This window comes from Xiphophorus hellerii, chromosome 16 (genome assembly GCF_003331165.1).
Source record: "Xiphophorus hellerii strain 12219 chromosome 16, Xiphophorus_hellerii-4.1, whole genome shotgun sequence".
Classification (NCBI taxonomy): Eukaryota; Metazoa; Chordata; class Actinopteri; order Cyprinodontiformes; family Poeciliidae; genus Xiphophorus; species Xiphophorus hellerii.
The window spans coordinates 11,386,144-11,408,960 of record NC_045687.1 but is presented as its reverse complement, the minus strand read 5'-3'; the positions used below and the strand labels follow the sequence as shown (position 1 = coordinate 11,408,960).

Here is a 22,817-nt window from a genome sequence, read left to right as displayed (position 1 = left end):
TTTCCATAAGTACGTGGATAAAAAGTAGATAACTAAAAAATAAACAAACAGAGGTAACAGAAAGTAAGTAAAATATAAATTAGATAGAAAACAACTAAAACGGGGCACTTAAAGGGCTTAATGTATTCTGTGCTATTAAAATTGTTATAAGACTTAGATAAAGGGTGTATGCCATTACAACTGGGAAGTAAGAGGAGCACCACTCATGGGGTCACATTGAGTGTGAAAGTCATAATATTGGTCCAGAAATGGTGACCAGATTCTTGAAAATGTGATTTCAGGGCTTTTGAGAGTGTGAGAAGGTTAACAAGGTCGGAAAGCTTTTTCAGGGCACCGTGTTATTGAGCCTAAAAATGTAACAAATCCACCTCAGGACATATTTAAAATAAATAATTGTGAATGTATGCCTGGATTGCTTTGCTTCTGTTTTTGTTTACTCCATTTCCCTCTTAATTTCAAGCAATTTTACAGGAAAACTATATTTCCTCATGTGACAGCTCTGTATGCTTATTAAAAACATGAGTGTCGTTCCACATTGCATTTTAAACTTTTAATGATCTCAGAATAAAGGGTGGAGAAAATTGCCCCAGTGCAATCATCCAGCTATAGCACATTTTTAACTTTAACAGCAAATAACCAACATTAGTACTACAGATACTCAGAAAATATTCAACTTTTGCATCATCCAATACTATTTTGAAATGGGTTTTATTAATAGAGCTTACAGACAACAGTGCTGAAAGATACTAATAAGACATCACCAAATTCTCCCTGGGCTGGCAGCAGCAATTCTTCACACACAGCAATGTCTTTGCTTCCAGACTCCCAGTGTGCTTCATTTACATTCACAGGCTAACATTCAGACATTCAATATATCCAAAACAAAACAGACACGTGAATGTAATCAACGTTGCGTAAGAACAGCTCATTGTAACCAGAATGCAGAACAAGCATAAAGTGCATAAATCAGACAATAACAGGGAGCTTCAGATCATCTGAAAGAGTCACATATGATGGCACTCTTTTGTACTCAACAGATGGAATGATATTTCAAATTATTTATTTACTAAAACTCACAAAATGGTTGAGATTTATACAAGAGCACAAATATTACACAGTTCGTGCTGAGTGTTGTAAAGTTAGCAGCACTCTTTTTTTTACTTGCTAGTTTTTATTGCTAGGAGGAATAACATTTGCCTACTGGACAACGGACAGGCATATAGCACATGCATAAGTTTTGTTCCACTAAAAAAAGCATCTTCATCAGAATACTTGTTGCATCCTCTGCTTTATTTTCAAATGTATTTCATCTACTGGTAGCCAAGCCGTATAGGTTTTTAATGGCAAGGCGTAACTATGCTTATCAGCTTCAACAGTGAATCCTTTCAACATTATAGAAGACGTTTCAAATGTGATGTCCAAGCTTCTGATAGTACATGTAAAAGCAATTTCGCAGTTGTTCTATTAGCAAACATCTGCGAGGATATAACTTCACATCCAGTAAGGGTCTCATACTCTAGGTGATGGTTTACTCCAGCAGAGTCAGCAATGTTTTCGCTCCAATAAAATACACTACAGCACCACTGCAGTCCATATATAAAGAGGAAAACATGGTAGAGGTAACACCCCCCTCTTCATGGCTAACAGCCTGCATACATCAAAATAGAAAAAAAAAAAAGTCATTCAGCCAAACTGCTCAGCCTACTTTCATATCACAGGGCTCAAACTTAAAGAAAGACAGCAGCAATTCATAAAGAGAAAACATATTTACACTGCAGGCAAACAAGTGTAATACTTACATACTTCTTCTGTTTCTGCTTTTGGCACTTAGATGTTGTAGATTGTAAAACAATTTTGTTTTATCAGACAAAAATGAGCGAAGGAAATACAAAATGCTGTCTTCAAATAATGTTTTCATTAATTAAGGGGGAAAAAAACTATTCATGCCATCATTGCCCAATGTGAGAAAGTAGTTGTTACATTTGTTAAGTTATTAATTCATTGCTATTTTCCATGCTGGCTTATTTTTTAAAATTATTATTATTATTATTTTATTTTCTACGTCTTGTTAGTGTCACAGTTTCAGAATCCAAATCAGGCAAGGTGAAATGGGCAAATAGGCATCTTAAAACTCAAAGCATCTTAAAGGGTTACGAAGCCGTTTCTAAGGCTTTGGGGCTCCATTAAACTACAGTGAAGCTGATTATCCACAATGGGAGAAAAGATGGAACAGCAATGAATCTTTCAAGGAGTGGAAGATTTGAAGAAACGGGGAAAAATAATGCTACTCTGCAATAATTAGCATGGCTGGGTTGTCTTTTCTATTTTACACAGCCATTCAGAACATTACTTTAGGCAAAGTCAGTTGACAGAAGGAAAATACAAGTGGCCAAGAAAAGTAATTTAATGTCAACTTTTTTGTGCATCTGCTAGAGCCAGCTTGCACTACATCTTCTGGTTTTGACTCTTGACCTGGTTGACCTCCTGAAACTTATATAACTCTTAAGAAAAAAAAACAACACTCATTTAAGTGGCAACCAGGCTGAAAGCTACAACATAAATACATTCAAGAACAAATATCCATCAGTTCACTCGGTGAACTTCTTCTTGTTTTTATATACACAACAACAATGTTAAGCAGAGTCAGTATAGACACAATTTAGTTTTGAAAAGATGAAAGCAGTTCAGTAATGTGATTTAATGTCAGCTTCTGTGTGTGTGTGTCTATGAAAGTTACCTTCAGTACATTCTGTGGTTTTTGGCTATTAAAATTTTGGTCTCTTACAAGCTGGCAAGCTATTAAGAAACAAAACAACTATAGCCAAAAAACTGCCCTAAAAAATATGAGTATATAGTTTCACTACAACATAGCTATAGCAACACCAGAATCATAATGCCCTTTTATTTGAGTTATTCTGGCAGCTAGCAACAGCAGCAGACCTGTTGCTACCTCCAGGCTGTAGGAGAGCCATGCCAAGGCTAACGACCAGCCAAAGGAGACGTGCACAAAGACGAGATTTTCAGGGGGAACAATCCTTTGGAACTCCTCCATGGCCTGATTAGAGTACTTGATGTAGATACTGACCCCTGACAGCGTGAAAATACCTGTTAACATGCAAGACACAAAAAGAAAAAACAAAGCTGCATTAAAAAAAAATAAAAAATTAAAAAATCATATCCATTTTTAACACATTGCTTTGTTCCAGGAACAAAGAATTGCATGCACCCCGCTGATGTGAACAAAATTGTCTGGACAGACCATTCTTATGCTTCATCACTGCACACCGTAATCACAGTGATTTATTATATAAAACTGTCCATGCATCAATTTTCTATAGCCAATTTAGATGGAGTGCAGGCGATTCTAGCAGATAGGAGGTGAGAGCACACCGGTCCATCAAACAGCACAACACAGAGACAGGAGCTCACGTTCATGCCTACGGCCAATTAGTCCCTCTGTGGCTGTGGAAAAATAATTTTTGTTTTTACTCAAAGAAAAAATATAGAACAAATTGTTGTTTCATCGCAGCTGTCAAGAAATTACAGCAAAACAAAAATAAGTATTTTTGTCTTTCTGTGCATGTTCACATTGTGTCCTGTGTTCTGATATAAGATATCATAATACATTTTCTGACAAGTTTTTGAAAATAACAACCTTTACGTAGGCATTAAACCTTCCTCTCACTAAACCTACATTTCTAAATTAAAAATGTTTTTTTAATTAGTTTGATCCAATATTCTCATCTTAAATGTCATGTTTTCATTATCTTAGTTAGCATAAATATGTCAGTCTTTGTTTTATTAACTTGTGCGATGTCTCAGAGAATTAAGCTTATTGGGAAAGATGCAAAATGGCTTGGGTAATGTGCAAAACAAAAAGAAAGAGGTTACTAAGTGACAGACTGCTGGTGGAGGAATGGATTCAAATGTGTTCCTGTCAACTGACCCTTTCTCAAGACCACCAGGTGGCTTAATTTCCTTATCTTCTTAATAAGTTTCACACTGTGCTAAGAACCTGCACAGATGCTGAAAACTGCAGTTAAAAGTAAAAAAAATATATATAGAAGTCTAGGTGCTATGCAGGTATTCACCAAGTAAGACATTTCAAATTGTGTGGATCATAAAAAATACATTAACATTGAAGTACTTTCCTGGAAGAGCAAGTTACGTTCTCACACATTTTTTTTGAGAACCTTATTTTTTGTGTGTACAAAAATCTGTCTGCTTTTGAAATGTCATTCAAAAGCAAAGAAAGACATATAGTCATTTCAAAAATACTAAGACGTCTCAGTCTCACATAGCAGAAATTAAAAATAAAGGAAAAAAGCATGGAGTTCTCTGACCTCTTCCCACTTAAACGTGCTGTCTATGTGTTTACGGGTGTGTGCATCTGTGAAGATTTGAAGCATGTTCAACAGAGCACAAACCCTCTGCAGCTAAAAGTACCTTTGAGACCTCTGACAGGTGTTAATATGTCTCTGGTTTTTGGGGGGCCGATGAGGTTAGCAGGCGGAAAAAATTCACAACCACACAGAATAGGGGACTATCAACGACTTGCAAAAATATTCATACCATTTAAGCTTTTTCACATTTTTGTCACATTTCATAACATAAAATCTTAGAATATTTTCAAGACATTTTATATAATAGCCATCTTCCAGCCATGCCAAAGAAAGCCCTTTTCACAGCATGATGAGAAGGGCTCATGGTGTTATAATGAAACACCACCATGTTAAATTATAAAGGTGTTTTTTTTCCCCAGCCCAATGTGCAGTAAGCAAAACAAAAAACTCAGTCTTGGTCATAGTTGACCAGAGCACAGTCTTCCACATTTAGTTTGTGCCCAATGGGGCTTGTGACAAGATGTAAACAAAGCTTCTGATGACTTTCTTTTAATTCTTGGCTTCTTGCCTTCCTACCAACAAGTGTGCCAAATGCTAGTTCTTTAACACTAGCTCCCACCTGAGCTGCTGATCTCTACAGCTCCCCTGCAGTGATTAATGATCCCATTCTCAGCCTGTTTAGGTGGTCAGCTATGTCTGGGTTTGCATTTATAGAAAAGAATAGAAATATTTTATTGTCCCAGAGTCTGGAAATATATGTTAAGGACTTGAGATAAATTAAACCTGCTTTAAATGTTTAAAGCAACGTTACGTGGTATCTTCCCAAGACAGCTGTATTTTTATTGTATTTTAGGATTATTTAAGAATATGCAATGAACAAAAAGCAAAAACTTTTTGTTTTTAAATCTTTTTAAAATTTAAATTTGTATAATAAAAAATAGTATGTCTCTTCAGAAATGCCTATTTATGACTTTCATTTTGTTTGAAGAGGCTGAATGAACAGTTTATCATGCTTAGTAATTATCTACACTGTAACAAATTGCTGTATAAAAACGGCCAAAACTGAACAGTATCATACTGTTTCTATTGAAAACGGTACTGCACCGTGAAAAACAATGCATTCTGGGCAATTATTACTGTTTTTAATAAAATACTGTAATATACTGTGAGTAGCATTGCATTTTGGGAATGATGTTAGATTCAACGGCAAGGAGGCTCTTCAAACAGAACGCTACTGTATTTCTCAAGAAGACACGTCGTTGTGACATGTGGAAGCAACCTCTAGAATTTTCTTTACAAAGACTATCCATTTGAATCCTGCATTTTATGAGCCAATCCGGTAAGTTGGAGCATAATTTATTTGTCAGATGATGTTGTCATACAGTTGTCATTTTTAAGCAGACTGTAGCTGTTTGAAAGTTAGCTTAGTTAATCTGTCATGCTGTAATAAGGAAGCTAGCATAACATTATTTGATATATCTTGACCCTGACTCCTTAAGCATCATATGCTAATCTGAAATTACTGCATTTTCAGGCACTTTCTTGATATCAACCCTGAAAGAGGGACCAAGGCCAGCTGTGGCAAGATCGTCTCCAAGAGGACAGGAAAAACTGTTCAAAAGAAGTCGGTCACTGTCAACCCCTGTGTTTCAACTCTGCTAAAAAACCTCACGGACTTTGAGTGGAATTTCATATAGGTTAGTGAGAACTTTCTAACCAGGCTATAGATATTGTTGCCCCTCCGCGCACAAACAAACAAACAAACAAACAAACAAAAAACTATACAGGCATGAAGGCAACTTATCCCTGAACAGGAGTGTTCTTGAGAGATTTTTTTTGGTTTAAAGGTCAGCATAATCTTAGACATCTCTTTTAATTTATAGCATAAATTTTGTTAAGGCTCCCACTTTCTGTTCTTCAGATGTAATTTGTAATTTTGACTGTACAGGCACAATGTTTAACTTATCTTGGCAGTATGTTGTCAAATATTGTTTCATTGTTTTATCATTTGAAGTTGGAGCTCTGATTTTGCCCTAAAGGAAATTCAAGTCTAAATGTTTCATTTAAATTTTTATCAAACTAAAATTTGCAATTTTTTTCTATGCTTTAGATTGAAAGTTAAATGTTTCATTTGTTTTATGTTGCATCATATTGTTCCTCACTTCCACTAAAAGTAGTGTTTTGTATTGAAAAAGTAGTGTGCTGAGTTGTACAATGCATTATTTCATAATTTCTTTCATACTTATTTTATTTCAGACTAATGAAAAGGCCACAATTCATGTTTTATTCAAAAACTCTTTAAATCAGTTATTAAGAAATTTATTTTACAAAATAGATGGTGATTTTCTTACTGTTTTTCCAGAATACGACTTACTTTGGACAGTTTACCCTCAACATTCTTGTAGAAAAGGTTTAGGTTTAAGGCGCACATACGTTGTCGTTTCAAAACCTTCTTCTTTATTATGTGGCCACTAAAGACTGTATATGACTCAATGTTTGAGTTGGTTCTTTTTTTTCCAAAATAAATGTTGGTTGACATGATGGAACTTACATTTTCTAAGTGTTTTTTTTATGTTTCTATTTTGTATTGGAAATTTACAGTAGTAATCTGTATGTGAATTCAACAGTAATGATACCATAGAAAAACTGTAATATACTGGCAACACAGCTGCCAGTAGTCTACTGTAAATCTGATAAAAACAGAAATGTGCTGTAATCAAAAGATTTCTTTTGTGACAGTAATATACTGTAAAGTTGATTACAGTAAGGGTACTGTATAATTAACAGTAAAATGCTGGCAACCCTGCTGCCAGCATTTTACTGTAAAAATACAGGGCAATTTGTTACAGTGTAGTGGCTCTGGGTACAAAACTAATTACTAACTGTAAAAAAAGAGCAATCCTGTTGGAAAATTAACACCTTAAGAGATGTTCTTCTAGAAATAAATTACAATTGTAAGACAATGCAGGTTTTCAATTTTTTTGAAAATGAGAAATCACTTCCCATTATTCTCAAGTTAAATTTTACTTTAGCTTTGTACAAATTACCCAGCTCTGTCAAAAACGATAAATGTCAGTGGGAATTTAAACTGTACTGAAGTTGTGTTGTTTTTTTTAACCAATTATAGATTTTTGTTTTTTATTTTCTCACAAAAACCCAAGATGCTCATCTTCTGAAAAATTAGAACTAGCAAAGAAAAAAAATGTGAAAGGTTGCTATACATAGTGTTTATATTGCTTAAAATTCCGGGTAATTTCAGGTAAAATGTTTTGACAAAGAGTAAACAACACAACACAAACACACACATACACAAATCTTCATGCTGTGATGTAACATTGGCCACTGCAATTACAGAACAGCAGACCAGCTTTTGTGAATTTATTCCCCAGTCATATGCAAATTATCCCAGTATGCTGCCTCCAAAAATATAATCTGATCATTGACTCCACAGAAGGGAGCAGTGCTGTAAAACTGCCCATTGAATGGCATCTGGATGTTCTATAATGTGTCATGAATCATTTGTTTCTTCTTTTCTTTCCTTTCTCTTTTTGTCTGTTCTTTTCTGAATTCCTTGTGTTTTGCAATGGATGGAGGAATTGTCTTGGTTGACAGTTACCCCAGAGGTGAGCTGGAAAGAAAACCATTCTTAAATGTCCAGAGCAAAACATCTAAAGTATTCAGCCATTAAATGAGCGATTCCATCTGACATTTAGGAGGGCATGCTGGAAGAAAACACTCTGCTTCCACCATCTTGAGCTGTATTTACTCTGGCAATTACTAATATTTAAATTCACAGCTGCTTGGTTTTTTTTTTACTCACAGTGTAGTAAAATCTACATCCAGTGACACAACAGCAAGATCAAATGAAGAGAGGAAGAAACATTTATAAATTAATCTAAAACAACAAATGTGTAAAAGGATACAATCCAAAGATATTACAGCACTACTCTGCACTAATTAAACAATTTATTATTATTATGGTTTGCACAGTGCGTAGATTGCACTATGCAGCACAGGAAATAAATAAATAAATAAATAAAGGTCTGTTCTTTCAACACTCATGGTCACTGATGCCTCTCTAAAATCTAGAGATATTTTCCAGAGGATGATGGCAGTGATAAGAGAGAGATCACAAACTGACACAAAACCCCCAAATATCAGATACCAAAATATCAAAACGTGATAATGCATTTAGAAAGGACTGATGAGAGAGGCACACAATCCTAAAACCCATTACCTCACTCTTTACTTTTGTGTGTGTTTACTCTGGTTTTGAAGGTGGAAGAGCGCAGCAATAGCAGATCTTTTAATGTGGACAGAACATGACTAAGACTCGGTATTTTAGCAGAGGGTGCAGTCATAATAAAACCTAATAATGTTTTATAAACAATGGTGGTAAAGAATCTGGAGAAATACCTACTGGTTTGCTCAAGGTCCTTCGATGCTTCCATCTCTTTCCTTTTCTTTTCAGACAGTGGCTGCTTTTTCACACGCCTGTACTTTACGATTTGGACATGTCTCTGCAGTTTGGACACGATTTGGACATCTCTCTGTGCAGTGTCCTGGGTGGACACTTGGAACTTAGACTCAGTCTGTTTGTACCCTAATATCATATTTACTCCAACTGTTATATATAATGTTAGATATATTATTGTATCTCTCCCGAAAGAGAGAGTCTAATCAGAAAGGTTAATGGAGCGATATCATTCTGCACTCTCAAAAACTGGTAGAATAAGTGTCCTTACTGTCTAAAAATACATTTCTGTTCAGAGAAATGTTTTAAAGGTGCTTCTGTCATGTTTGGCTTGTGTTGAGGAGGACCCAAATTGGAACAGGGCAGAGGCACGTGCATGATGGAGAGCCTATCTAATGGTGAAAGTGAATACTCACAGAACATGCGGGAAACACACACAATCCAGGATTGTGTCAAAAGAAGGATCCAGCAGTGAGAAAAAGAAACCAAGGAGCTCAAATACTGTGGAGATGTGATTTTTTTCATATGAACTAGGTAAGTAAAATCAACAGAATGAATGGCAGCTGAGTGGGGAGCAAGTGTAAGGAGCTGAGCAGTTTAGACTAACAAGATCGCTGAAACTGCAAATACTACTAGAAGACTAATAAATACTATTGAAGCAGAGATTAATATAGAAAATACAAAAATAACTCAAAATGCAAGATCCAAATTATAGAACTTAAACAAAAGCAAATCAAAAAGCCCACGTGATCATGACAGCTTTAATTTGTCATTCAAGTGACATCAATCATAACAAACAAAGGCGTTAATGAACTCTACATTTGAATTTAACCACAATTTTTATAAGGGGGATAATAATGTCATGTCAAAAATAGACATTTTGGGCCAGAGGAGGAGTGTGTGTGTGGATGTAGGGTCTTTTACTCCACAGCAATCTTTTCTGAGATTTCAGACAGCTTCTTGTGAAGTATTACTGTGAAAGTGCTGTCATCAACACAGTCAATTAAGTCATTATCCATGCTGAGGTGGTTTGGTGGTAATGGGTGTTTAAGTAATTGGTCAACATCAAAAAGGAACATCTTACTATCCTCTTGTGTTATACCCACCTATTTCCAAAAATAAGACAAAATTGATCCTTATTCAACTTTTGCATTGATTTCAGGAACAGGCAAGTAATTTTATGACACATTTTCACACGCATAAAGAGGTTTTGAGTTGAGTCCACTAGGTCAGGAAGACACATCCACATATGTAAGACAAGTTCTGAGGAACCACACCTTCTAGAAATTACTCACCCTAATCTCAGTAGTTCTCTCAACAAGAAAAAGACAATTGAACAGTAATATGTCTGAAGTTATGAGTGAAATAGAAAAAAAGATGGAGTGAGCACTTGTAACAGGTATCATAAATTAATTGTTGGTGAGTTCTGAGGTATAAACATCCGTTACTAAATATAATAATAAAATGTTTATGCGATGCAGTATTTAAAAAAAAAAAAATAGGAAAGACAAAGTTCAGGTCAAAGCTATAACCAATAGGTTAATGCACTGTGAAAGCTGATGAAATGATGTGTTGAGTTACAATCCTCTCTGTGCTGCTCACAGAGCACTTTTAAGTCCTTCTGAATGGTGTAGGTTTGTTAAGTCTCCAAGCTACTGCATTGACTTGCATGTCTGCTGAGTCTATCATACAAACTAACTGCTTCTGAGTCCACTGCTCCTATGAATGGCTTTAAATGAAATATGGAATTGTGGTGATGGCAGGCTAAAGGCGGAGGCGCACTGGAAACAATAGGAGCTTCTTAAAGAGACTTTGACCAATTTAAAGACATCAAAATGTGAAGTCAAACTTCTTCTAAGTTATGTATGTTTGAAAAATGCAGCATTTTTTTATAACAACTGAAGGTTACATAATTTGCTAGACTATGCTATTAAATGGCGCTCTGTGCCTCAGAAATACATAATAACCCCCTTTAAAAACTGTTCCAGAATGAAGTGGAAGCAATAATGTCAATATTTTATTCACACTAAAACTTGTCATGCTTGTCATAGTGCATACATTTCTCTAAGTTAAATAGGTTTGTGAGCTTCAAATTAATTGTAAACAAAGCAGTTCATGACATTCCACTGCAATTTTAGCATCTATATTTCCACATTTACATTGTGGTTTCAACATAATATTCTGATATCCGGTTAACACAGACACACCGCTGACATATTCTTTTCACTTCGGAAATGTAATTGTCAACTATTCTCGATGTGCAAATGCAGCAAGAAATATGTCAGTTTTGCAAAATATTCATGTTTTACACTTCTCATGACGCTACATCATCTTAACTTGAAAGGTTAGATAACATTGCATACTCGCAAAATCTGTCGCTGGACTCAAGCCAGGGTTTTGTTTTGCTCATTAAATTCTTATTTTCCTTTTAATAACTTATCATCATCACCCACTGAAATAACACTTTGGGCAAAAACAAACACATCACAATGAGATACCATTTCCTTTTTGTTCAAATTACCCATGATTTTTTTAGAAACATTTGCCCCCAAACTACTTTAACACATACCACACTAACACCAATAAAACTGTTTTTTTTTTCATGGCAGTCACTCCACTCAAGTGTACTTTCCATCCCACAAAATCTGAAAGTAGTGGTTTTACTCAGAGATTAATCAGATGCAAGAGCAGCTGAAACTCATTTTTCAAGGCTTCCTCTCACACGTAAACGTACGTCTTTGTGTTGTGTTGTACATACATCACAACGCAGCACATTTGTTGTTGTTTTTTTTATCTGTTTTGATTATAACCTTCATGCAAGGCACAGATTCTGCATTCAAGCACAGCAATACATCAAGACATGTAAATGAACTTACTGCAGAGGAAAACATAGGAAGCCGATGCAGCCAGCAGCCTAGGACTGCAGGCCAATGAGCTGACCAGTCCCAAGATCCATCCGAACACCAGCAGTACCAGGCTGAGAGGCAGCAAGATGACCACTACCTTGTGCAAGCCTGCAAAAACGCACATTTCCAATACAAAGAAATGTGCAGCATTTTGTTAGGGGTTTGTTAGAGGGTCTGAACTACAGCTGTGTTGTATTTCACTGTAATGCTGTGTGCAATCATGTGGAAAAGCTTCAAAGATTTCCAAATTGATTTTAGCTATCTGGGGAGCCTTTGGGGCTTTTATTTCTACTGTCAGTAGAGGATAATCAACTTGCAGACATGATGAAGGTACCCCTTTTCTCAGCAAGTGATTTAACTCCATTTGTTGCGAGGTTGTAAACAAGGGCTCTTTGAAACCCCCATGGATGCTGATCTAATCTGAGGCCTCTGTGAAACACTGTTCCTCCACAGAATGTCCAAGTAGGCTTATTGTTAGTCTGGTGAACATGTGGTTCCAGGTTCATCCCAGCAAGTAAGAAAATTATTAAAGTAATATTAATCCAAACTGAAAAGGAATCATTAAACAGAAAGTAATGCAGTTCCGAGATAAACTTTTAAAAATGGCTTATAGCTAATTAAAACCAAAAATTCTGCTTCTTGTAAAGTTGGACTATTACTAGACTAAGAAACACAAATGTTATGTGTCCTCACAAGCATTGGGCAGAATGCTGAATTTTTTTGACCAGCAACCAGTCACTGATCAGTCCCAAAAGGCTGCTGCTTTGGAAGCTGCAGGCTCATGGAAGCCCATTAACTAATGGAAAGTTAATTGAAAGGAAGAAGTGTAAAGAAAAAAAGTGTACAAGCAACAGGGTTAACCACATCATGACCTACAACCATATTTTTATTGCACTAAGTTGTGAACCATAAAGCATCCTAGGTAGAATAAGGAGAAAAAGTACTGGACTGTGGCAATGTTTCATGTGGAAATGAAGGTCGCTCAGTCTGCAGGAAGAAAATAGAGGCACATAATTCATATTACTTGAGATCCAGGGTGACAGCTGCACATTCAGTGAGGACTTTGGGAAGCCAAGTAATCTGCAGGTACTGTTCCAATGTGTTTTACTGAATCTAAGGTCAGCATGGTCATCTATCTAAATGTTTTAGAGCCCTTCATGTTTCCTGCTGCTGACAAGCTTTATGGAGAGGTTGAGTTCATTTTCCAGCAGGACTTAGTACCTACTCATACAGTCAAGTGCACCAATAATTACTTTACTAAACATGGAATCACTGTGCTCACCTGAAACAAACCTCTAAGAGAATCTACCACATACAATTACCACATGTAGTTATTTGTGCACAAAGAAGCACCGAGTGAATATATTTTACATACTTTCAGTATGTCAATATTTTTGCATTAAAACTCGTTTTTTCTCGCTCTTACATAAAATTTAAATTTGTTGGAAAAACCTCCATTTGTGGGTCTTCTTTAGCTGTGAGCTACATGCATCAAAATTAACATGGGTATATGACTGAATAACAATACCAGAAATTAATTTGCTTTTTGATTATATTGCACCCATGTGTGACAACCACTTGAATTCTATTAAACTCTTATGACTGTTGTTAAAAAAAGGACACTCACCGAGAAGGTGCCTTTCAGTCTCTGACAGGCTGGACATATTTGCTGTAAAAGAGGGGATGACTGAACTCCTATTTGCACCTGAAAATGTCAGAGGGAAAGGTTACAAGTGACAGACTAAAAAAATTAAAAAAAACATTTTCAAAAGCAAAGTATCTGCCTTCCATTTCCTTTTTAAAATGCTCCAGTGTGCATGTTGTGCACTGAGAATTCCTGTCACTGGATGTTCAGTTATTGATCGGATGAAGGCTTCATGTTGTTGCATTACTTCACAATTATTGTAAGAACTGTGGGTGCAACCTGCAACCAAATAAACACATTAAGGACCTCAAGCTGTGTAGGCTAAGAGCAGAACATTTAACAGCACTCACAAGACATCCTCAACAAGCTCCTTTGTGCACACAGATTTTTGCGCATAAGAGGTTCTACAGCACTCACATTATTTCAGATAAATGCCATTTAAATTCAGTCAGTATTTCACATATATAGATTTACTTCGGCCAGATAAAAAAAAAACTCACTATGGTGATCTGAGATTCGCGTCAGGTTGCTTCAGCACCTGGGTTCTGCACAACCAACGGATGAGGGTTTAATCGGGAGCTGATGATGATTAGAGCAGTAATGCAGCATCAGCACACAAATAAACAGATTGCATATAAAGAATATTCGATGTATTCGTGTATTTGCATTGTTTTAGAAAAATATTTTCTTGAATAGAAAGGTTGAATCACAAATAATTAACTACCCGAGTATTTCCGCCTGAAATTTAAAATTGCATAACTAAGTTGCAATAACTGAGTAGATTTAACATGTGGATGATACAGAAGCGGATACATTTACGATTTATTAGTAAGTGAATATGAAATCCCCAAACCTTCAATGATTCTCCACAATCCAGAGTGTGAACTCAGGTCATTTGGCCCCGTGTGGTTGGGCTTATTTACATCGATAATGTACCAGTAATCAGTTCCGATAGCCACAGCAAGGAATGTGAAGCTGAGTAAACCAGTAAAGCCAGCCGAGAGCACAACCAGTCCGTACTTCATTGTTCACTCCTCAGATCAGAGTCCGCTTAATTTTTCTGTATCTGAGGAGACGCTCCGAGAAATGCGCCGCGTAAAAGCTCTCCAGCTGGATCCATCCCTGTAAAGTGATGTTTCTCCGCTCTAAAATCCAGTTGGGAATAAAAAAGACATTTTAAAAAAGAAAGAAAACTAAAAAGAAAGAAACAAGATATTCCACCGGTTATATCCACCTGATAAATGTTAAAGAAAAAGGAAAAAGCATAAACAAAATGAGCAGCCTTGTTTTTTTGTCATCCCTCATCACTGCGAGGCGGCGACTGCTGTTTGATTTCTGTGGCGCTCCTGGATTAATCCATATTATCAAGTTAAGTGAATACAATGCTATGCTTCTGGCCCGTAATTTCAAAATAAAACACCTCTCAGGAAATAGTTGTGACTGTTCTTTTAACAAAATAAAACACACCCACCTGTCACTGACCGCAGTAGAGTAGTTCCAGTCCAAATTTACCAGGTTGGAGCTGTGGGGGCAGTGGTTTTTTTTGTTTTTTTTTACATGGGGACACACAATAAAAGAATGAAACAAAAATGAAGGGGGATATTTCAACCTTTTAATAATAAGTGAGCCAACTAGTCAAAGAGCCGATGCAGCTCCAGGGCTGCAGATTGCAGATCTGTGGTGTAGCAGTTATAAACTGTGATTCTATCTCAATATGGCTGACGCTAAAAGTGTGAAACCTTCATTTTTAATTAATTGTTAAAGGAAAAGGATAAGGGTAAAAAGTGAAACTAGTCCAATGGCTAGTTAGTTATGGTTTCTGTACCAGTACATACCACAATAAGAAATGTATTTACCGTATTTTTCGGATTATAAGCCGCTACTTTTTCCCAGGCTTTGAACCATGCGGCTTATAGCCCGGTGCGGCTTTTCTGTGGATTTTTCTTCAATCTCAAGGAGATTCTTTTGCAGGAGGTGAATCATTGGAAGTCAAAATTGGAAATCAAAAAAGAAAGTGCTGATTTTCATTTAGAACAAGCACATGCTAGCAGCAGGCACGACGGAGAAATTTCTTCAAACATATCCCCTCATCATGGAAAACACACGAAGAAGTTTATATGATGCCGCTTTTAAGTTGAGGGCTATTGATCTGGTAGTACAGGAGGTAAATAGAGCCGCTGAACGTAAACTCGGCGAGAACGAATCCATGGTTCGGCGTTGGAGACTGAGGGCTGCGCCTTCATAGCAGATTTATTAAGTGGAAAACCGAGAGCGGCGAAGAAACCAGCGGGTTATAGCCCGGTGCGGCTTACATATGTACGTTTCCAATTTTTTATTTTTTTTTATTTTTGAACTTTGTGGGTGCGGCTTATAGTGAAGTGCGCTCTGCAATACGGAAAATACAACAGTATTGTATTAAATAAGATCAAAAAATTGTTGACTAAAAAATATTTACATTCTAGATGCATCTCAAAGAAAGATAAAAACAAATATCAAACAACATCATAAACATTCATCGTAAAGCACTTAAAAAGAAAACCAATATGTAATCTGCAGCAATGTATTCACTTTTTCTTCCTGTAGCTGATTCCATAGCGATTTTGTCTGTTAGTCCCACAGCGTGTTTTCTTGCACAGCTCTGTGAATTTGTTTTCCAGTGAACGACCCACGATTTGGGAGCAGTAGATGTTGAGGGGCCTCAGTAACACTCTGAATGGTAGCTAAGTAGAAATGGTCCAGGAGAGGGGCGCCAGGAGAGGGCGCTGTCCACTAATGCTCCTAGATATTTGAGTGTCTTCAGTACAGGAGCAGTTCTACAGAGGTAATGGCACCTGTTGGCCCATATCTAGAATTGGCCATGGACTACAGAACAACATCTCAACATAATGTAAGTTTAATTGTAAGTGTAATTGTTACTGGGGGAAAAAAAACAAAAACAAAACTGTGATCTCAAATTCTACATTCTGATTTACTACTTTTGTGGGGAAATCTGAGTTCAAAATTTCACTTAGGTATTTTTAAGCATTTCTGTCATTGCTCCCTAATAAGAACAGGGCTGTGGACATATTTTGGAGGGGGATGAATGTGAGGAGAGGAAACTAACAGGCTGCCATGACATAATGATAATCAAAGCTTTAAAGATTTATAATGCTGAGACAGTGTAATGAGATAACCTCTTGTTTTGGCAGAACAAGTGTTTAATTAACGAGGTTCAGTCTGAAAACTACGTCACTCTTTTTGGAGTACATTTTTTATGATGTTAAGAAACTGAGATCATGATAAATGATTTCAAAACCGTTACCACCTTTAATGTTTAATATGCACTACAGTTAAATTGTAAAGCAAACACATCTGTTCTTGGTAATTATCAATTATTATACAACATTTGGAATAATCTAGATTGATATGTGTGTAAGAATTTTGACTAATCTCAAGCATCAGCTTTTTGTGTTGATTTGTGCCACCAAATTTTTTGAATCAGAATGACTGTAAATAAACTTCAGCTGTCCTTGGTGGATTGTTCTGGACTTTCTTATCTGCAATATCTAATTAAAGACATAGTTTGCAAATGGGGTTTCAAAGGAGGAACAGGACTTTATTCATTTTGATAATCTTTTATCACAAATATATCAGTCAGAGGAAGAACAGAAAACTACTGCATTTACATATAGATATATGACAACCTCAGTTAAACTACACCTTTTATTAAAATAGGTTGAGTCTTTCTTTTTTGAGATGAATAAACAATAATTAATAAAATATTGCACCATTTGAGCATTTACTTTGAAATAACTGAATATTTAATGGGGTGTTATAATTTCTTCAGCGTACGGTAGATGAAACTTAATACACTTAATTATAGAAAAGAATAAATGATTGGGAAAAAATGTGGGATAATGTAGTTGTTCAAAAAACTTGACACTTCTTCAAAAATGATGTTAAACCAAGACAGAAACTGTTCAGAGATGCTGTCAAGACATTGACAGCAACATTGCAGTGTAAAACTGCAAAAAATTCCAACAACCACTAATCAGATGCCAGCAGTTTCCTATTTTTACAATATGCCTAAGGAATAGAGTTGCAAGACACAAGCCTGTTCTTCCTAGGAATCATCCAACCCTCCCTAATATCTCCCCAAAACTTGTAGGAGGATGAGTTATGGCATGAAACAGAAAATTCCTCTTTGGTTCCAGAACAAAATCCTCCACAATGAAGCATGCTGGTGGCAACATCATCTTCAGGGATGACCTCAGATCCAGCTGGGTTTATATCAAATTGACAAATTTTTAAACACTTCCAATTATCTGTCAGTTTTCACCGAAAGCCTTCAGTTATCTAGAAATTTGGAAATGAAGGCAATTCATTTTGAGCTTCACAGCATACTTTCAAATCAACAACAGAATTGGTTAGTAGAAGTAAAATTCAAGTTCTTAAATGGGCTAGCCTGAATTCATACCTAAATGTGAAAGACTTCCAGAGAATGGTGTCCTTGTAGTCTGATGTAAAAAGAAAATAGCCTTGAAAGGTAGAGTGGAAATATATTACCAAGCCAACAACATTTATACCATAAACACAAATTAAATCATAGCTGAGTATTAATTAGCCAAAGGGTGTGGATGCTAATGTCACTAGGTTATTGCTCCTTAACCTTGTTGTAGCTTTATAGCCAACATTTTTCCATTGTAATTAAGTCATCCTACTACAAAACAGATCTACAAAAACATAACCTCATGTCAACTTCAACAATCCTCTTCATGTTTTCACACATCAGAGACAACATCAATATCTCGAAGTTGTCTTCAGGTCACCGCAGGTCAGTCAGTAAGGCTCATGTGGAGACATTTACCCGTTTCTCTTGTTTAAAATGGTCTGCTGTGTTGCACAGGGATGGTGAGTGAAAGGCAATTTTCAACCCTGCCACAAATTTTGATTTAGTCTTCATTTTTTTTGTAGCCTTGTGGCCTGACAGCTGTGGATGTTGCCTTAGTCTCGCAGGAAATAAATCTTTAACTAAGTTCTTCTGCACTCTGCAGAAAACTTTCCTCTCTTTTGTTTCTTTCATGCATTTGCCAGAAAAATACATATATATCTTACAAGGTTCTTTTTTATGTACGTTGTCCTCGAACCAGAGTTTCCTCATACAGTCACGTTTTGTAGACACACGGTGACTAATAAGTGAAGTAAATGTCTTAGAAAATAGATGTGAATAATTATGGAATACATAGGAACCAACAAGAGTTTTCATAACAGAAGAATCATTCCCAGATTAGGATTAGTATTGTTCCACTAACATAGCTGAGTTCTTGAGCCTATCTCCTCAAGAACTCAGGAGATATGGTCAAATCCAGCTGCCAAAATAAATTATTTAGTAAAGTTCTAGGGAAGATTTTTAAGTTAGACTGTCTATAATGATAAGTCTTTGAAGAAAATGTCTTTGACCTTAAAAGCAAATGTTCTTCGGCAGAGGAAAGAAAATTGAGGCTTGATGTAATCCCCGCCTGTTGTTTGACTGGCATCTTGCATCATTGTTCCCTCGACTCTCTTGACTCTTGGCTGCTTAGAAATTTTTCACCCACTCGCAACTTCTTTCGCAAGTTTTATTTAGTGATTTGACTTGGCCATACATTCTCTCTGACTAGTTGTTTTCTGTACTCGCTGTCATGCTTAGGGTGTTTTAATCTGCTAAAACAACACAAAACAATGCTCAGCTTCACCCATGCCTCACGATTGCCTCATATTATTCTGTAACACATTTGTATGATGCAGAATTTAGAGCTGAATCAATAACCTCTAATCAGATAGAAACAAATAACCAGAACTTTGAAAACAAGAGGCTTGGATAGTTCAGTTTAATTTTATGTAGTGATTTTACATGCTTGTTTGCTTTCATAGTGATTAAAACAACCTGACAGCATGTTGTTACAATTGGATAAAATTGCTAAATTATGCAGGAATTATGTTGTTTTCCTGCAAGATATTCAATGCAGGGTAAATTTGTTCTTTGGCTTTTTTAATAAAAGTAATTACAAGTCTACAAATTCTATAATTAAATATTGGCAAATTTTCCACTCTGTTCTAAATTTGTAGATGAAACCACTTATAGATGATTTTTTTGTATCTCAGTGATTTATCTTTAACAGGTGTCTTTTCATATCTTTAAATATCCCTTGCCAGGCTGAAAAGAATGCTCAGCCTTCTGAATCCCTGAGAAAGCCTTTTGATTTTCTTTTAACAATGGTGTTCAATAGGAAAGAGAATGAGAGAGTTTTGAAAAAAAAAAAAGTTTCTACAGCTTCTTTTTGAACATTTGCTTCAATCATTTCCGTCAGATTTGAACTCTCTGATTCTAATTGGATTGATTGGAGAGCTTGAGAAATTATGATGTTATGTTATGTCACATAATCAGAGGGAGGTACAAAACAGTTTAGTGATGCATCGAAAGAAAATCAGCCTGATGTACCCATTTCTCTATTTATTGTTACTGACCATGACGTGTTATTTCTATCTTTAAAAGGCTTTGTGCTCATCAAAACTGTTGAGCGTGGAGTCTTGTAATAGGGACCTATTTTTTGCTACTATTAAGGAATGAATTTAAAATAATAACGATAATAACAATCCCAATTGTGGCTATCTCACTAGACAACACAGTCAATTGAAATAGTGCTCTTTAATACAAGCAGGGATCCCGATTATGAAATTGTTTTTGTTACAAAACCTCTAAAGAAACACACACAATTTTCTTCTCATATGCACAGCTGCTCAAATAATTTATTTAATGTACAGCACATTGTCTGCTAATGTAATATACAATGTTTATTTTGACAGAGACAGATTTTGAAGAATTGATTAATGCTCAGTTTATCTGTTAAAATTCAGGCATGTTTCCAACACCATCTTAGGTACAGCTGCTGCTTTTTTTATGTAGATATGGGAGGTTGTATTTCAAAAAGAAAATATCTTCCAAGCTTTGTGATTTTACTGCACATGTAACCTAAACATGCAGGGTTTTTTAGGTTTATTTTATTTTAATCATGCAAATATCATCTGAGTTTGAAAGCTGTCATTTGGTTGAAACACTTTGAAGCATAAGAAATGTTTACAGTAAACATAAAGATTTTCTGGTGGCATCAAAACGAGCCCAAATCTCCTGTGTTCCTTCATGGTGCATAAAAGTTGATATCGGTGTATGAGAGTTTATATTGACATGATAACACATTGTAGCCAAAACACTTTACTTTTGTCTCATTTGTCTAAAGAACAATTTTATAGTCCATTGTTCCAGATTTAACCAAGTCTTGAGGTTCAATCAGATGCAGTTTTGGAATCAGACATCCTGGTAATCCTTCTAAACAAGCCATACTTACCAAATGTTGTTTTCTGTTTTACTCTTTGACATTGTTCGACAAAAATAGAAACCAGACATTGAAAACCATCAAAATGGTTGAGCTGATTAGTGTCTGAATTTATTTGTTAAACTCCAACCATATTTTAGATGCAATTTAAGCAAGTCTTTTATAAACGATATGTGAGGCTGTTAAAAAAATCTTCCAATCAAAGAACATATCATTGGAAATTGTGTAGGATTTGGACCCTCATTAATGCAAGTAAGGCATGAGATTCATATTTATTTTATGAGACTAATACAGACACCAGCTTAATGTGAAAGCAATGATGAAAATTGTTGGCCTCACATTTAATTCCAGAGTAACTTAGTAGAAAGATAATTTAATGATTATTTCAATGACTTTGAGGTCAAAAGAGAAGCACGAATCATCAACCTTCCACCATCTCGCTTGACTTTGGTTATGAGGAGTTTACAATAGTACATTAGGTTTGGTTTTCATAAAACGTTGATCTGTCCACCATGACAAAACATTCTTCTGTTGGCACAAAGGACTCTGTTGTGCTGTGACATTATTTCTGAAAAATACGATTTCCTCCCAGCAACTCTTACAAAAAAAGTTATATACATTCAAAATGTTTTTTTCATGATTGCACTAAGCTGATTTTTGATGTCAAAAATAGACATAAGTCTTTTGAAATAGCAGATCTGATCACTTCCAATCAAATAACATACAAATGAAATCACTCACCCTCTCCTAACTCCAAAATAAGAGCATTTAGATTTTTTTTTTTGGTCAAATAACATAAATACCACCTTGGTTTTAAAGCAGTGATGAAATGAGGCTGTTTTTTGTCAGCCAACCAAAGCATCATATTCAGGGTGGTGTCTGTCAACCCTTTGGAGATTTACATTGTTTACTTTTCACAATTAATCTTAAAGGTTCACTAACCTTTAATTAGAATCTATTGTCAACACGTTTTAATTAGAAAAGAAAAAAACCCAGAGCAATACTTTTAATTTTCACAAAAGGTGAATTTCTTTTCTGTCTTATGTTGGAAATGTCTGGTTGTAATTTACCAGCAATATCATTTAATTTTCAGCTTACTGTTATCGTTTCCAAGATATTTTCTCCTTCCCTTCAGTCTTAATCATGCATCAGCACATACACAACAATATGCTCAGAACAAGTAAAGAAATCTCTCTGTTTGTTTTCCACAGTTCACAGGTTTTGCTGAAGAAGCTTTGCAAAGACACATCAATACAACGCTTAACAGAAAATATCAACTTTGTAATCAACTGATTTTCAGTTGTTTCGGATTAATTTAATGTTGAGTAATCCGAATATATTCAGAGTAAGGACGATGGTGAAAAGATGGAAGAGCCATGTGATTCACCAAGAGACTCATGGAAAGGAAAGGAAAGCAGACAACAAAAAGGACCTGTTATTTGTTCCCGATAGCAGAAGTACATTTTTCTCCATCTGCTGTGTTTTTGCTACTCTGGAAATCAACATGCCTGCCTATTTTCTTTCACCGGCTCTGTCTCAGATTGTCTGGCTGTGTGAGAAGAGATTCTGTTTACTACTCTAAATTCCCAGCTTTTTATCATGCATATTTACTTGCTTTCTTATTCATTGAATCCCAGTGATGTTAAACTTAGCTTTAGCTGTCTCGAGCTAAAACACTGATTGTAACTTGGATGTTTCTTCTTTTTTATTTTTTTTGGGTCTATTGAAAGTGAGGTTATGCTATAAATACCCCTTACTGTTCACTTAAAATGTATTGTTTTGGTCTTTTTAGCTAATCTGTATGTATCTTATGCTCATTTTGGAACTAACTGACAGAAGGAGGGAAGAAAGATAATTATTATCTGTAATTTGTGTTATTTTTTTTTGCATAGCACACAAATAACAAACACAAATGTTTGTGTTTGCAATGTAACAAAATAGAAATAATTTAGGAGCCATTAACGTCCTTAAATTGTTTCAGTCTCTCACAAGGCCCTGAATCAAGAATGCAACTTTTGTCTTTTGCTTCAATATATTATTTTGACAAAATAACACTTTTAATGTTACTTGTCCATACCAACACTGCCTTTAGGCTGA

At 35.7% G+C, this 22,817-nt stretch overlaps 1 protein-coding gene across 1 annotated transcript; it reads right to left on the bottom strand.

Annotated features, from left to right (window-relative positions):
* Window positions 1-689: 689 nt before the first annotated feature.
* Window positions 690-14,692, bottom strand: LOC116736255 (transmembrane protein 235). The gene is made up of 4 exons (XM_032588628.1): window positions 14,222-14,692; window positions 13,351-13,428; window positions 11,694-11,831; window positions 690-3,105 (listed from the first exon to the last, which is right to left on the bottom strand). Exons 1-4 carry the CDS (start codon window positions 14,391-14,393, stop codon window positions 2,861-2,863), a joined length of 633 nt encoding a protein of 210 aa, XP_032444519.1. The 5' UTR covers window positions 14,394-14,692; the 3' UTR covers window positions 690-2,860.
* Between the last annotated feature and the right edge of the window lie 8,125 nt (window positions 14,693-22,817).

Coding starts and splice junctions, on each gene's coding strand:
- LOC116736255 (XM_032588628.1), bottom strand. CDS start 14,393: ATGAAGTACGGACTGGTTGTGCTCTCGGCTGGCTTTACTGGTTTACTC. Junction 11,832..13,350: donor GACTGAAAGGCACCTTCTCG/GTGAGTGTCCTT, acceptor GCGTTTTTGCAG/GCTTGCACAAGGTAGTGGTC. Junction 3,106..11,693: donor TTCCTATGTTTTCCTCTGCA/GTAAGTTCATTT, acceptor GCATGTTAACAG/GTATTTTCACGCTGTCAGGG.